Source organism: Eleutherodactylus coqui, chromosome 4 (assembly GCF_035609145.1).
Source record: "Eleutherodactylus coqui strain aEleCoq1 chromosome 4, aEleCoq1.hap1, whole genome shotgun sequence".
In the NCBI taxonomy this organism is placed as follows: Eukaryota; Metazoa; Chordata; class Amphibia; order Anura; family Eleutherodactylidae; genus Eleutherodactylus; species Eleutherodactylus coqui.
This window is the reverse complement of record NC_089840.1, coordinates 128431237-128446599: the sequence shown is the minus strand read 5'-3', so window position 1 is coordinate 128446599 and position 15363 is coordinate 128431237. Positions and strand designations below refer to the sequence as shown.

The 15363-nt window shown below is 44.3% G+C and overlaps 1 protein-coding gene across 4 annotated transcripts in view; it reads left to right on the top strand.

Annotated features, from left to right (window-relative positions):
- Window positions 1–15363, top strand: part of TRIM33 (tripartite motif containing 33) — a 136800-nt gene that overhangs the window by 81576 nt on the left and 39861 nt on the right. For all 4 annotated transcript variants that reach the window (XM_066600088.1, XM_066600086.1, XM_066600087.1 and 1 more), the window contains exons 6-8: window positions 3309–3423; window positions 12170–12316; window positions 12847–12964. In XM_066600088.1, coding sequence (XP_066456185.1) covers window positions 3309–3423; window positions 12170–12316; window positions 12847–12964 — 380 coding nt within the window. The remainder of the gene's footprint in view (window positions 1–3308; window positions 3424–12169; window positions 12317–12846; window positions 12965–15363) is intronic.

The window sequence follows — 15363 nt, the reverse complement described above, 5'->3', positions numbered from 1 at the left end:
TGGTGGGCGGGGAAGCGATTTCACGCTATCTCCCGCAGGTAAGTATAGGGGCTCTGGGGGGCGCCGTGACGGGCTTCACTGCGTAATTTTACGCGGCGGACCCCGTCACGCTCGTGGGAAGGAGGCCTTATATTCCTTTTTTTTTTTTTTTTTTTTAAATGTGAAAAAGTTGCGAAAAAGAAAAACTATTACAATTTGGTATTGGCATAATCGTACTGGCCTGTAGAATTACTTTAATATATTATTTATACTGCTCAGAGAATGTAGTGTAAAATAAAAAAAAAACATGCCAGAATTACAGATTTTGTTAAACTTGCCACTAGAAAAAATAAAATAAAAAGCGATCAAAATTTTACATGGTCCAAAAAATTAGATAAATGAAGACTAGAGTTCATCCCGCAAAAAACAAGGCCTTCTAGAGCTCTGGCAATGGAAAATAAAATGAACACGGCTCTTGGAATGTGGCGACACAAAGGCAAACCTTTAAGAAAAAAAAGGCTTTAAATGTACAAAAATAGCAAAACATAAAAAACCTGTATAAACTTAGTATCACCGGAATCGTGCTGACTCAGAATAACGTTATCACATTATTTATTCTGCATGCTGAACGCCGTAAAATGAAATCCGAAATAACTCCTCCTCCCCCCCCACCACCACCCAATCTCCCTACAAACTTTTTACAAAAGTTGTGCAATACATTATATATACCCAAAAATGATGCCATCATAAAGTACAACTCGTCCCGCAAAAAACAAGCCCTCATATGGCTGTGTCAATGGCAAAATGAAAAAGTTATGGCTCTTGGAACGCGACTGCAAAATTCAACACCCTGTTCTGTTGACCAATCAAAAGATTACATGGGCATTTGCAGTCACAAAACCTTTGACACACCACCTCATCCTCTGACTATGAATTATTTTGTCGCTTACAGTACGATTAACTCTTAAAACTAAGTGGTAATGATTTGATGACTAATCCAGTCTGTTAGTTTAACCCCTTGAGTGGCACGCCCGGAAAATTTCCGGGACGAGCTCCACTGCCCATAGTGATATACCCCGGAAGATTTCCGGGCTATGTATCACTATGGGAGCTGCAGAGCACAATGCCACAAGCTGTGACAGTGTGCTCTGCCTGCACAGACCCACAAAGAACAAAGCAAGGGCTTTGAAAAACCAGCAGAAGATATTGCCGATATGTCGGCAATCTCCTGGTTTGTTTACAGGTTGCCATAGAGACCATCGGCTTGTCAGAAGCAAGCCGATGGTCTCTGTGGTAGGGAGAGCTGGTTGTTAGCTGTCAGAGGACAGCTAGGTACCAGCTCTTACAGCAGAAATCAGAGAAAACCTCCGATCTCTGCTGTGTTAACCCTTTACATGCTGCAGTCTATGTGACTGCAGCATGTAAAGGGCTGTCACTGCAGCATGTAAAGGGCTGTCACCATCGGACCCCCGGAATGTGATCAGGGGTCCTGATGGGTCCCTGTGGAAGTCCCCTAAAAAGACAAAAAAAAAAATTTAAAAATTATAAAAAAAATTATAAAAACACTTGTCTGCCTTTACTTTGTAAAAAAATCAAAAATATAATCACACATGTGGTATCCATGCGTCGTAATGACCCAGAGAAGGAAGTTAATACATTATTTAACCCCTTAATGACATGGCCCCTTTTTTTCTTTTTTCCCCATTTTTATTTCCTCCCCCCTGTTTAAAAAATCACAACTTGTCCCGCAAAAAACAAGCCCTCAGATGGCCATGTCAATGGAAAAATGAAAAAGTTATGGCTCTTGAGACGCAACTGCAAAATTAGTTGAAATTTAATGATTAGACCATTTTAAAAAACCTGCCCTGGTGGGCACGACAGGGTAGTAGGAAACCCGCCACTCAAGGGGTTAATAGATATCTCTGTAGCAAATCCATCATCAACTTTATACACTAAGGTATCCAGGAAATGTCAGGATGCAGTGGAGAACTGTTGTCCATTTTGATATCGCAAATCAAATTCAAAAAATGCCCCTAATTCCAACACTGTACCAAAACTAGTAACACAAATGTCATTGATAAATCACCACCACCTAAAAACATGTTTAAAGTGGGGAGATTTATAAATGCATCAACCTTCCATAGCTAGCATTAAAATCTTGGCATCCGTAAATGACACATTACAGCCTGTGGCCGCTACACCTTTCTGAATGTAAAGTGTCCTGAAACAAAAGATTGTTTTCCTATAATACAAACTCCAACAATCATTTTGTAAATAGCATAGCATCTTGTGGAAATTCTAAAATATTTAAAAATGTGCTGCCTCCAATTTTTCTTTTTTGCTTAAAAAAAAAACCAAACGTGTGTTTCCCCGACAAGAGGCAAAGTGTCTTATTTTCGGGAGGGGGGGGGGGGGGGGGGTCTAATAATACTCACCTACCGCTGGCGATCTGGTGCTCACGCTGGCCTCTGTCGCTTATGCAGGTTGCCGTGCCCTCCTTCAAGCCGAGAGAGCAGTTGTTCCTGGAAGAGGGGCTTGAATACCCCGCCTCCCTAATGCTATTGCTTTGATCGGTTAATCAAGCGCCACATGAGAGCCAGCGCTCGATTAACCAATCACAGCCATTCAATGACCTCATTGAAGGTGACTGAGGCCAGTGCAAGGATCGAGACGCCGGTGGTAGGTGAGTATTGTGTTTTTGTTTTTTAAACATGTAGCCTAGCTAGGGCTTATATAAATTTCAAGTTGTGTGTTTTTTTTTTTTGTTTTTTTTTTAAGCAAAAAAGAAAAATATAATTTTTAAAAATTATTTTTTTTTACAAACCGCTTGCAATGTTATAAATACAAAAACTTCACACCTTACCAATACCCCTATTTCTGGGGTGCAGAGTCTTCCCTGTTTCCTTGCTCATCTCTGTTCACTGGACTTCAGCGATGATGTGGAGTGTAAACGTGTTACAATGGCTGCCAATCACTCACCGTAGAAGTGACATCTTGACTCAGTGATTGGCTGTAACAGTTAAAGGTCATGTTGACACATCATCACTACGGTCAGGTGAACAGACTGGCGGCGACAAGAGAAGTGTTGGAGCGCCATTGGATTGATAAGGTATTGTCAATTTAAAAATCTTATAGCAGTATAAGTGGTTTTAAAAAATGCTGCGGGATTTAAACGCTAACTAAAATTTGGCACCCATGACAAAGGATGGTCAATATTGTGACGTCCCCATTAAGTCAGGACTGGAAATGACAGTAAGGGATCCCCACCTTTCTGATTGTCCATTTAGGAATGGTTTATATTATCAGTCATTGTTTCTTGTGTTTTGTAGGATAAAAGAAGTGAATGAAACCAATAAAAGAGTGGAACAGGAAATTAAAGTTGCTATCTTCACCTTAATAAATGAGATTAATAAGAAGGGCAAATCTCTGCTGCAGCAGCTGGAGGTAGGAGACGGTTTTGCTTTTTCTATGTTTTCTTGTTTTTGCTCCATGTTGTACATCCATGAATAAAAAAAAAATCTAAAATTTCTTCTGTCTTGTGGAACCCATCAGTTTCTAGTATAGCACATATTCTGAATAATATAAAAAATATAAAATTATTTTAAAATGAAAAAAAACCTGCGAGAAATCTGCCTTGTGGGAATACACTCTGAAACCTCACACGGGTGAGTACAATATCTGGCTGTGAATCGTGTCCAGATATTGCCATTTTCCCGTGGATGTGTGCCGTTTTTTGCCCATCAAAACTGCCTTGAATCACTTTAGGGAAGTGGTGATCCTCTGCCAGGGCTGACTGCCATTTCTCCCATAGTTTTCAATGGGGAAACCTCACATTGCACTTATGTGTATGACACCATTCAAAAGAATGGGGTTTATATTCAGGCGAGACTTGTACGTCTCACAACGCACACATCTTGTTTTGTTTTGTTTTTTTCCCCCTCACTCGTGTGAGGCTGACCTGACTTCATTCATCTGATTGGACAACCCCGTTCAGATATCGATTTGGATTTTTAAATCCCAGAAATTCCTGGAAGTAATCTGCTCTGTGCGGACACGGCCTTAAACCAGAATCTACAAGCTGGTGACAAACCTGGTTTGCTCATTGGACTGATGTGTTCAATATAACCAACACCTCATAATCCTCACACAACACCTTTATAATAAGGACAATCTGCTTTTCGCTGCATTTAGTTAGATGAGTAACCCATGAATGTTGAAGGATAGCGGCAATGTGAGTTTTTCCTTTTTATCCATGGAAAACACAAATGAGCTAAGAATTAGTCTTCAATAAGACCTAGCAGAATAACCTGGCCCTTTAATATATGTTATCACAAGACATGTCAGCCGCAGGAGGACCTGTTCTCATTCGTGTGGGTCTAGTGCAGCCTTGGTCTGCTGGCCTGATTAGAAATGCGATAGTAAAACCTCTTCTTCACATTGGGAATGCACAAGGTTTTTAGTGACTGTGCTCCTGCTCAGGATCTTGGCAAAGATTTAGAGATGTTTTGTGTTGCTAAAATAACCACTTATAGAGCTGCTTGTATAGAGAACTTCTTATGCATTCCTTCAGATACTTCAGGCTATGTTTACACTGCGGGTCCAGCCTCAAAAACCACTTCAAATTCCTCAGCTTTTTGGCCCAGATACGCAGGAGATGTTTTCAACAGGCAAAATCTGCATGCAGCAATCTGCCGCGGAAAATCGTGTTTTTGCATCAAGAAGTGATATGTCACTTAAAGGAGTTGTCCGACCACACAGGGTAAAAATTTTTAGAATGCTGCTGCTTTCCTTTCAGTAAGGATAGTAGCACACAGCATACACGGGCTCAAACCGGCCGGCAGATCAGCTGGAATGTCAGTTTCTTACCTTAGAATCTGATCTTCACTGCAGCTTTCAAAGATGGCGCCTCTGTGCTGCCTTCTCACATGCTCTGCGCTCTCCCTCCTGTGTGCGCGCTCCCGATGGTAGTAAGAGACATGAAAAGGCAGGATTTCCCTCAGCTCACGTCCTAGCCCCGCCCACGACACGCCCACCTCTATTGAACTGCTCTACAGAGTCTCCCCGCCCCCTGCTGCATACTATAATCAGAGGGGGTGTGGCCAGGGGAGACTGCGGTATACACTCATGTCAGGATAAAATCCTGGTATGAGTGTAAATAGCAGCACAGTGTAGATAGTGAATGGAGAGGGGCAGGGGAGAGCCCAGAGAGAACTCTCCTGCAGCCCCCCACTGCAAGGCTACCTACTGCCCCCCCACCCTGCTAAAGTGAAACAAAACATTTCCCCACACACACACATGCCCTTCCCACATAGTGCCCCTCCCACAGCGACCCCCCCCCCTCACAATGACCCCCCCCCCACAGTGCACTCTCCCACAGTGCCCCCCTAATGATCCCCCACAGTGCCACAAACAGTGCCCTCTACAGTACCCCCTACACATGCCCCCCAGTGTCACCCCTACAGTGCCCTCCAAAGTAGCCCCCCTCATTCCCCCCAACCACAGCATTCTCCACAGTCCCCCCTCAACAGTGCCCCCCCCAGTATTCCCCCCCACAGTGCCCTCCGCAGTACCCCCCCCCCCTACACATGCCACCCCCCAGAGTCCCCCCCCCCCCACTGCACTCCAAAGTAGCCCCCCTCCACATGCCCCCCCATCCACAGCGTCCCTATACAGTGCCCCCCCTGTGACCTCCCCCACAGAGTCCCCCTTTACAGTGCCCACACACAAGTACACTAACAGCACCCCCCTCCCCCCTCCCCCCGGGATTTCTGACGGCCGGGTCTCCTGACATTGCACACACACACACGCGCACACACACACATCCATCCTCCCCCCTCCCTCCCTCCTCCCCCCCCCCCCCCCCACGAGAGCCCGCCCCTCCTCTCATTCTTACCTTGGAGTTGAAGAGCCAGCAGCCACGCCTCCCCTGCAGAGCTGAGCTTCCCAGGCTGAAGTTCTTCTGCACATGCACAGAGCTGTGCTGGAGAGGCGCGTCCCCGGTCGTCCCGACAAGAAGAGGAGAAGAGACTTGTCGGAACCAGGAACCATGGCAACCGAGGAGCAACACAGGGGGGGGGGCAACCCTAAAGGTAAGTGAATAACTTCTGTTTGCCTAATTTACAATGCACAATGTATATTACAAAGTGCATTGTATTGGGCAAACAGAAGTAATGAGACCTAATGTTTATGGCCGGACAACCCCTTTAATGGACAGAAACACTATTTTCCACGTCCGATTCTGCATGTGGATTTTGTCTATTGACAGAGCAAAGTCTGCGTATGGATCCACGCCAATAACTGCAGTAGAAAGCTGCGGTCAGTAGAGGCACAACTTGCTGTAGAAACTCTGCAACAATTCCATTGTGTAAACCTACCCTTAACCCCTTAACGACCAGCCCATAGTGTTTTTACGTCCTCCCGAAGTGGGCTTTATTCTCTGAGGACGTAAAAACATGCATCCTGCAGAGAATAATGCCCCTCGGGCTGTGGACGTGACAGCTCCATGCTGTCGATGTCCGCAGGTAGCTGACAGCATGGAGCGGTCATCCCGGGCTGTTCGGAGCCCCCCCCCCCCCCCCCCCCCCCCCCCCCGGCATTGCGATCGGCGCTATGCAATGGAAAGCGCCGATCGCAAAAAAAGTAAATAAAAGTGCAATAAAAGTTAAAGATTCAGCTGCTCTGATGGATCGGATCCATCGGAGCAGCTGAAATTACTCACCGATGTCCGCCGCACGACTCCCAGCTGTCCCGATGCTCCGGGCGCCGTAGCCGTCCTTCTGCGCATGCGCGCCAGGCGGCATTACGTCAGCCGCATGCGCAGAAGGCCCGGCGGCGTGGGAGACTTAAAATCTCCTGGCTCCCGGCTCCTGTAGGTAGCCGGGAGGCAGGAGATGTCAGCGGGGACCACGGTGAGCGGTCCCCGGTACCGCGATCGCCGTTATACAACGGATAACGGCGATCGCGGAAAAGTGAAAAAAAGTGTAAAAAAAGAAAAGTTTCACCTCCCCTCATGGATCGGATCCATGAGGGGAGGTGAAAATACTCACCTCAGGTCCGCCGATGTCCTCCGGCCGGTGTCGGGACCCCCCGCTGGCTTCTGCGAAGTGCCGATGCGGCGCGCATGCGCAGAAGCCGGAGAGCCCGGCAAATTCAAAATCTCCCTGCACCCGGCTGTCACAGATAGCCGAGTGCAGGGAGATATGACTGGGGACCGCTGTATGCGGTTTCCAGTCATATGATCACCGTTATCCATCAGATAACGGTGATCATATAAAGTTAAAAGTAAAAAAAAAAAAAAAAAGTTAAAAGTAAAAAAAGTTTAAAAAGTTAGTTTCATCTCCCCTTATGGATCGTATCCGTAAGGGGGGATGAAATTACGTACCCAAGGTCCTGGATTTGTTCCCTGGTGGGATGTTGATCCGCGGATCTTACCCCAGCTTCGGCGCATGCGCCCGTCAGCATGATGGCGGATGCATGCGCAAAAGTGAAATATTGCCCAAGAAATATAAAATCTCCCTGCTGCTGGCTACAAAAGGTAGCCAAGAGCCTGGAGATGTCACGGGGAGCCGCGGTATGCGGTTACTGGTCACGTGATCGCCGTTATCCAATGCATAATGGCGATCACGTAAAGGTTCTTTAAAAAGTGGCAGTTTCATCTCCCCTCACCGATGCGATCGGTTGGGGGAGATGAAACATCTTCTCGGAGGCTTCCGCATTTGAATCCAGATGCGATTATCCTCCATGGACCCTTCCGGCTGCTGCGCATGCTCCCGCCGGCATAATGCCGGACACATTCGCAGGAGCCGGGAAGCCCAGGAAATTTTAAATCTCCTTGCTCCCAGCGACCAGCGGTCGCTGAGTGCTTGGAGCAGTGACCGGAGACCTCGCTGAGCGGTCCCCGGTCACGTGATAAAGTAGCGAACTAACATTAGGCCGGTCACACATGACCGGAGAGGAATTACAGGTTCTGCATGCGCTTGATCAGCGGTAATCCACGGATCAATCGCATGCATTGGATTACACAATTCCCCCCAATTAGTGGGTCGGAATTACGTAATCCACTCGCAGAAACAGAACACAGCATGCTATATTTTACCACGAATATCTGCGACCTAGAGCCCATTGTGCTCTATGACCACGGATATTCCCGCACCCCATATGCAAACACATTGTGTACGGGCTGCGGGTACCCGGGTCATCTCTAAGCGACGGCGCGGGAAATGCAAACAAAAAACCGCCTGTGTGAGTAGGCAGTTATGCGCAGTACATTACGCAACCGTACGCAGGGTCACAGCCGGGCTCACAGCTGGAATCCGCTGCAGGCCTCGGCAAGCGGATTCCGCCTACGGCTACGTGAGCACGGCGTTATTCAGACCGCTACCAGTAATCCGTAATTTACAAGAAGCCCCGGGAACGTTCGTCTTCCTGCAGTTCCAGGAGCAGCTTGTTGAGCGCCTTCTCTGTGAGACCGCTGCACCGCAGCAAGATTACAAAGCCTCACAACGCCACTTTCTACACCCCATCCCCGCCGCTGAGGTTACGAAATACCCCCCAAAATACATGAGAGGAGGGGGGATACAGGGGGGTTTTCTTGCCCCATGTGCCCAGCCCAACCAGCCTCCGTAATTACCCCTGTCTTCGGACATAAAACGCAGTTTATTTTATTGCCTTTATCTAATATTTAGGGAATGCCAAAAAATGGGGATGGCGGGGGGGGGATTATCTTTAGGAAGTCAAATTTTTTTCCGTATAAGTGGGCAATGGGGCCTGGAATTTATTCAATTCTGCCCTGAAATCCAGCGGGCATTCCCTCCATTATGGGCCTAGCCATGTGTCCTGTAAGTAGATTAGGGCCACAATGGGTATGTTTCTGAACAGGGGACAAACAGGGGTATCCATTTTGGGGTGAAAGTCTTCATTCCTATGTACACTGTCCAAAAAAAACAGTTTTAAAATTGACAAACAAATGAAAATCGTAATTTTTTCCTTTTGCTTTGCTTAGATTCATTCAAATACTTTGGGGTCAAAATATGCAGTACACCCCTAGATGAATTTGTTAAGGGGTCTAGTTTTTAAAATGGGGTCATTTGTGGGGCTTCTCTATCGTTTTGGACGCTCAATGGCTCTACATGTGGGCAATGGGGCCTGGAATGTATTCCGTTGTACCCTGAAATCCAACGGGTGCTCCTTCCATTATAGGCCTAGCTATGTTTCCTTTAAGTAGATTAGGGCCACAATGGGTATGTTTCTGAACACGGGACAAATGGGGGTATCCATTTTGGGGCGAAAGTCTTCATTCCTATGTACACTTTCCAAAAAAACCAGTTTTTAAATTGACACAATTGCCAAAAAAATGAAAATCGTAATTTTTTTCCTTCTGCTTGGCTTAGATTCATTCAAAAACTGTGAAGTCAAAAAAGTCATCATACCCCTAGATAAATTCGTTAGGGGGTCTACTTTTCAAAATAGGGTCACTTGTGGGGGTTCTCCATCGTTTTGGTCACTCAATGGCTCTACAAGTGGGCAATGGGGACTAAATCTCCTTCAAGCAAAATTTCTGTTCCGAAAGCCAGCGGTTGCTCCTTTCATTTTGGGCCCCATTGTGCATCCAGACGTAAGATTAGGGCCACAATGGGTATGTTTCTGAGCACAGGACAAACAGGGGTATCCATTTTGGGGTGCAAGTCTTCATTCATATATGTGCGGTACAAAAAAAACTGCTTTTGAAATGACAGAATTACCAAAAAAATGAAAATCGTATTTTTTTTCCTTCGGCTTGGCTTAGATTCATTCAAAACTGTGAAGTCAAAAAAGTCATCGTACCCCTAGATAAATTCGTTAAGGGGTCTACTTTTCAAAATGGGGTCACTTGTGGGGGATCTCCATTGTTTTGGTCACTCAAGGGCTCTACAAGTGGGCAATGGGGACTAAATCTCCTTCAAGCAAAATTTCTGTTCCGAAAGCCACCGCTTGCTCCTTTCATTTTGGGCCCCATTGTGCATCCAGACATATGATTAGGGCCACAATGGGTATGTTTCTGAGCACCGGAGAAACAGGGGTATCCATCCTGGGGTGCAAATCCTAATTTTCATGTGTACTATAGAAAAAAGTCCTGTCTTTAAAATGACATATTTGCAAAAATATGAAATTTTTGTTTTTCTCTTCTAAATTGCATTGACTCCTGAAAAAAAACTGTGGGGTTAAAATACTCATGACACCCCTCAGTGAATACGTTAAAGGGTGTAGTTTTTAAAATGGGGTCACTAGTGAGGGTATCTATCATTTTGACTCCTATGAGCCTTTCCAATCTTGGATTGGTGTAGGAAAACAAAGTATTCCTCAAAATGCTGAAAAGTAATTTTACATTTGTACGTCTCCTAAATGGTTAAAAAAAAAAAAACGAAAGTTTTTCCAATGTGCGCCCAAAATAAAGTAAACGGATGGAAATATAAATCTTAGCAAAAATTTCTATATTTGAGATATTGCAGTTGGAAATTTTTTTCAAAATTTTCCCAATTTTGGCGCTTTTAATAAATAAACACAAATTCGATCGGTCTTTTTTTTCCACCTAAATGAAGTACAACATGTGGCGATAAAACAATGTCAGAATCGCTTGGATATGCAAAACCTTTCTGGTCTTTTTCCATGCTAAAGTGACGTGTCAGATTTGCAAAATTTGGCCTGGTCATTAAGGCGTAAACAGGCTTGGTCACTAAGGGGTTAAGGCCACTCGCACAAACGCGCTTGTAAAGACGCTACCCTTACTGCGTTGACATGTGTATTTGACTGCGCTTGACTGCGTTTTTAGCTGCGTTCTCAGCACAGTTATAAATGCAGCCAAGCAAGCTGATGCCAGAACTGAAAAAACGAAGCTGAAAACGCAGTCAGAAATGCGGTAACCACGTTTTCTGTAGCGCTGAAAATGCACCCCATCCATGTCAGAGCAAAGCATCGCATTTTAAAACACAGAAACACATGAAAATAAAACTGACAGTGATTAAAAAATGCAATGATAAAAATGCTGCCCTTTAACACTTGTCTGAGAGGCCCCATTGAAATCAATGGTAGTGATTGACAGCATTTAGCGCTGTGCTGAAAACGTAGAAAAACCGCCTGTGAGAGCGGCCTAAGGCTTTACTTCCAGGACCACTTCACACTGATGGAACATAATGGTTTCCTTTAAAGCTATAGCTTTGTTAGTTCTGTGTGCTAACCTTGGTTTTATGGGCTGAATTTTGTTTGGCCATTATTGCCAAGTTTGTAGACCGTTTAAGGAACGCTCTAGGAAAAACTGATATTACGCTTAAAGGGTTACTCCTGTTTGTGGCTGTAATTGCAAGTTTTTTCACCCATCCACTGCCAAGTTTCGTCTATTTCCCTAACGTAGCTGTAAATGGGTTGCTTTTCGTGCACGCGTGGCAGTACCTCCATTCGTTTCAGTGGGCCTGAGGGAAATACCCAAGTGTGTTGTACTCTATCTCTGCCCCATTTAGATGAATGGAGCAACAAGCAGGGCAGCATTACAAATAAGGAGGGACACAGATCTCCCATTCTCTGGATCAGTGAGAGTCCTAGCAGTCGGATCCCTAATGATATCAGGTTTCACCTATCCACTGAATGGGTGAAAACTTAAAATTACAACTGCTAACTGGAATACTCCTTTGACCCGGCCCAGACTGCTAAAATGCTGCGTGCTGCCGCGAAGGATGCAATGTCATTGTGCCATTGCTGCGCGCCGCCAATTGCAATGCACTATCTTGGTGTGCATGCACACGTAATCCATACCAAGATACAACTTGCAGCAATTTTTCTAGCATGTGTATTTTACGCAATTTGTATAGTAGCCTATGACTGATCGATACAGTGTATTCTGCACGCAAAACACTTAAGTATACGTTTTGTGTGTAAGATCCCTTTAAGGGGCAGTGCATGAAGTGTCTATTGAATCTCCATGCCTCGCACTAGACTTCTCAGAGGATACAGTTTTACCAGGATTGCTCACTAAAACTCCTTGCATTCATAAGGATGGCTTGTTGGACCTTTTGGAGTAATTAGAGAAAGTGATCTGTAAACCTTGCATCTACATTGTGAGATTGTTTTTCCAGTATTTTCTAACTACAGTAATGTATTGGCATATATCAGTCATGCTGTTATTATGTTCTAATTTGTAGCAAATTGTTTTCCCTATTAGAGTGTCACAAAAGAACGACAAATCAAACTTGTGCAGCAACAGAATGATATAACTGGCCTCTCTAGACAGGTGAAACATGTAATGAACTTCACAAATTGGGCGATCGCGAGTGGCAGCAGCACCGCACTGTTGTACAGTAAACGCCTGGTAAGTAGTTCTACAAGTAATTCACTTGTGTAGTACTGATGAACTGTTGGAGACTCTACCACCATGTACTCGCACCCCTCTCGGAGGGCGGCACAAGGTAGTGACAGTCACACTGATTACAGTGATGTGTCTGCTGTGCATATCTGTGCAGAAGGTTTGGAGAAAATTCCATTTATTAGTAGCCACACATACATGGAGGACACCCAGCCAACCTATTGTAATCCGTGTGACTGTCACTACCTTATGGCGCTCTCAGAGCGATGCAATAACATGGGGACAGATGCCCTTTTAATTGACTGGGTAAAAGTGAAGTGTTCAACAATGAAATTGATTTGTCGAGGGAATCAAATCTGGAATTGGTGTCATAACTTTAACATTTTATTTCCTCTTGCAGTGTATTCACACTGTACAACAGGGCTTCCATAGTGAATAAATATATGGAATTTGACATTTGCAAGGTTTGACTTCTTAATTCACTTGTTGTTTGTGTTACTTTTGCCATTTCTTATCTCCGTCATCTTTTCTTCCAGATCACTTTTCAGTTACGTCACATTTTAAAGGCACGATGTGACCCAGTACCAGCAGCGAATGGAGCAATAAGGTTTCATTGTGACCCAACATTTTGGGCAAAGAATGTAGTTAATTTAGGTAAGCTTCTAATCTAGTCACTTTTTTGTCCAGTTTTATTATGTGAGGATTTTGAAGTATTAACCTTTTAAGGACATGGCCCTTTCCCCCCCCACATTTTAGTTTTTTCCTCCCCCCCCCCCCCCCTTTAAAAAAAAAAAAAATCATAACTTTTATTTATCCATCGATATCTGTCTGAGGGTTTTGTTTTTTGCAAGACTAGTTGTATTTTTCAGTGGTATTAGTTAATGTACTGAAAAACTTCTAAGTGGAGTGAAATAAGGGAAAAACCCCCAGAAATTCTGCAATATTTGGTTGCGTCTTGTTTTCTATGGTGTGCACACTAAATAAATTTAAAATGACATAACTTTATTCTATGGGTCAGTACTATTACTATGATACCAAATTTATATAGTTTGTTTGGTTTTTTTGGCTGTACTATTGATTGATATTTAACCCTTTGCCATCCAATTTTAGATTCAGGGTTTCCTAGTGATTTTCTCTTTCTGCCATTATACAATGGCGCCACCTGCTGGCTAGAGTCAGTACTGCGGTACTGGACATACTGGAGAGGCACCCGACAACAGAGTGGCCAGTAATCTAAAATGAGAATACCCTGCCGGACGTCTTCCGACATCAGAAGCTGTACAGCCTTCAATCACAATGTCGTCAGATGTCAGACAGTGGATTGGAAAGGGTTAATTTTTTTTACACAATCTTCTGACTGCCATAACTTTTTTTTTTTCCTTTTCGTTGACATAGTTGTGCGGGGGATCATGTTTTGTGGGACGTCGTGTAGTTTCTGTTGGTACCATTCTTGTGTACATATTACTTTTTTGATTTTTCTTTTTTTTTTTTCCACTTGGAGACAGGGTGACCAAAGAAAGTGTAATTCTGGCTTTTTTTGTGCGTAAACAATGCATTACTTTGGGCGAGGTTTTTTTTTATTAATTAAACTTTTTATTATTTTTTTTTTAATTAGTAAAACTTATTTTCACTTGCCTTTTATTAGTCTCCAAAGGGGGCCAAGAACATGCAATGCTTTGAGCGCTCCTGCACTATGATGTAATGCCGCAATCTGATGGGCTTTCTATCAAGCTGTGCCACGGCATGGTTTGATAGGCAGTCTGCTATGACAGCCCTGGGGCCTTTCAGAATGCCCTTGGCTGCCATGACATCCGCACGGCAACTCACGATCTCATTGCAGGGGGGGCCATACGTGACACCTGAACATCGGTTGGGGGATTTAAATGCCGCTGTCAGAATTGGTGGCATTTAAAGGGTTAGCAGCTTCGATGAGCTACACTGCTTATCGGAGCTCTTTTAGGCGGGTTCCGGCTGTAAAAAACAGCCTGGACCCGCGTTTAGATCGAGGTCACCCCACGGTCTCCCTTTATACATACCCATTGCAGAACATAACTGTACATTCTGTAGAGTTAAGATGTTAAAACAAATGTCAAAATGTCCCATATCAGTTTTGTTAAAGGCGTATTCCCAACTGAAATGTGGCATAGACAGTCGAGCAGGCTTCACAACACTGTTTTTATAATTCCCATTGAAGTAATGAAACTTGTGCAAACTGTGTAGTAGAGCAAGCTGCACCATTTCTGTGACCTGGGAGCTACAGAAACAGCGTAGCTCACTTTGCTCTACTGCTTGCGTACTCCCATTGACCTGTGGAGTTACATAAACTGTGTATTCCAGACACACTCTGCTGTTCCCATCCTCCCTGCCACCTTGTTAACAGTGGCGTTTCCTTTGCAGCCATGTTCGGCCCACATTGATACACCCCTTTAATATTTTTAACTTTTAACTAAAAAAAATTGTACTGAAACCTATTTCATAAAGCTGTCTCCTTTTATTGTAATCTCTCTTGTGATGAGATGACTGCTGAGGAGTAATCTCTGCCCAACAGGAAGTATCAGGTTACTATAGAGTGGACCAGAGAGAGAACCACGCTCTTATAAAAACTACCTAAAATAAAATCAACCACTCACAGCAGCACAGCTTTCATTTTACCTAAGCAGTATAACGCATGAGAGCTGCCCTGAGATTTGTTGCTTTGGGCAGATTTTGTTTTAGACAGCTTTCATAAAATTTCCCCATGGTACTCTTCCTGCAACAGTGAAGATTTATTGTGAAAGGGTGTATGTGAAGCCGATCAATTTAAGGAAATGCAAGAGTCCTTTGTCAACAATGGCCCTGGTACAAGACTACCTGCTAAACCTATTCAGAGTCTGGTTCGGAAACCTGAGGCCTCCAGTAAGTCTGGACGTCCAAAAATTGCTGAAGCTTTTCTTTCTACAAGCCTGTTTGTTCAGATGATTCAAATCTGGCATTTGAAGAGACAAACTCATTTTTGCTTCTGCTTTATCAGAGTAGTTCCTTAATTGATCAGCAGACCTAGGTACAACTACCTT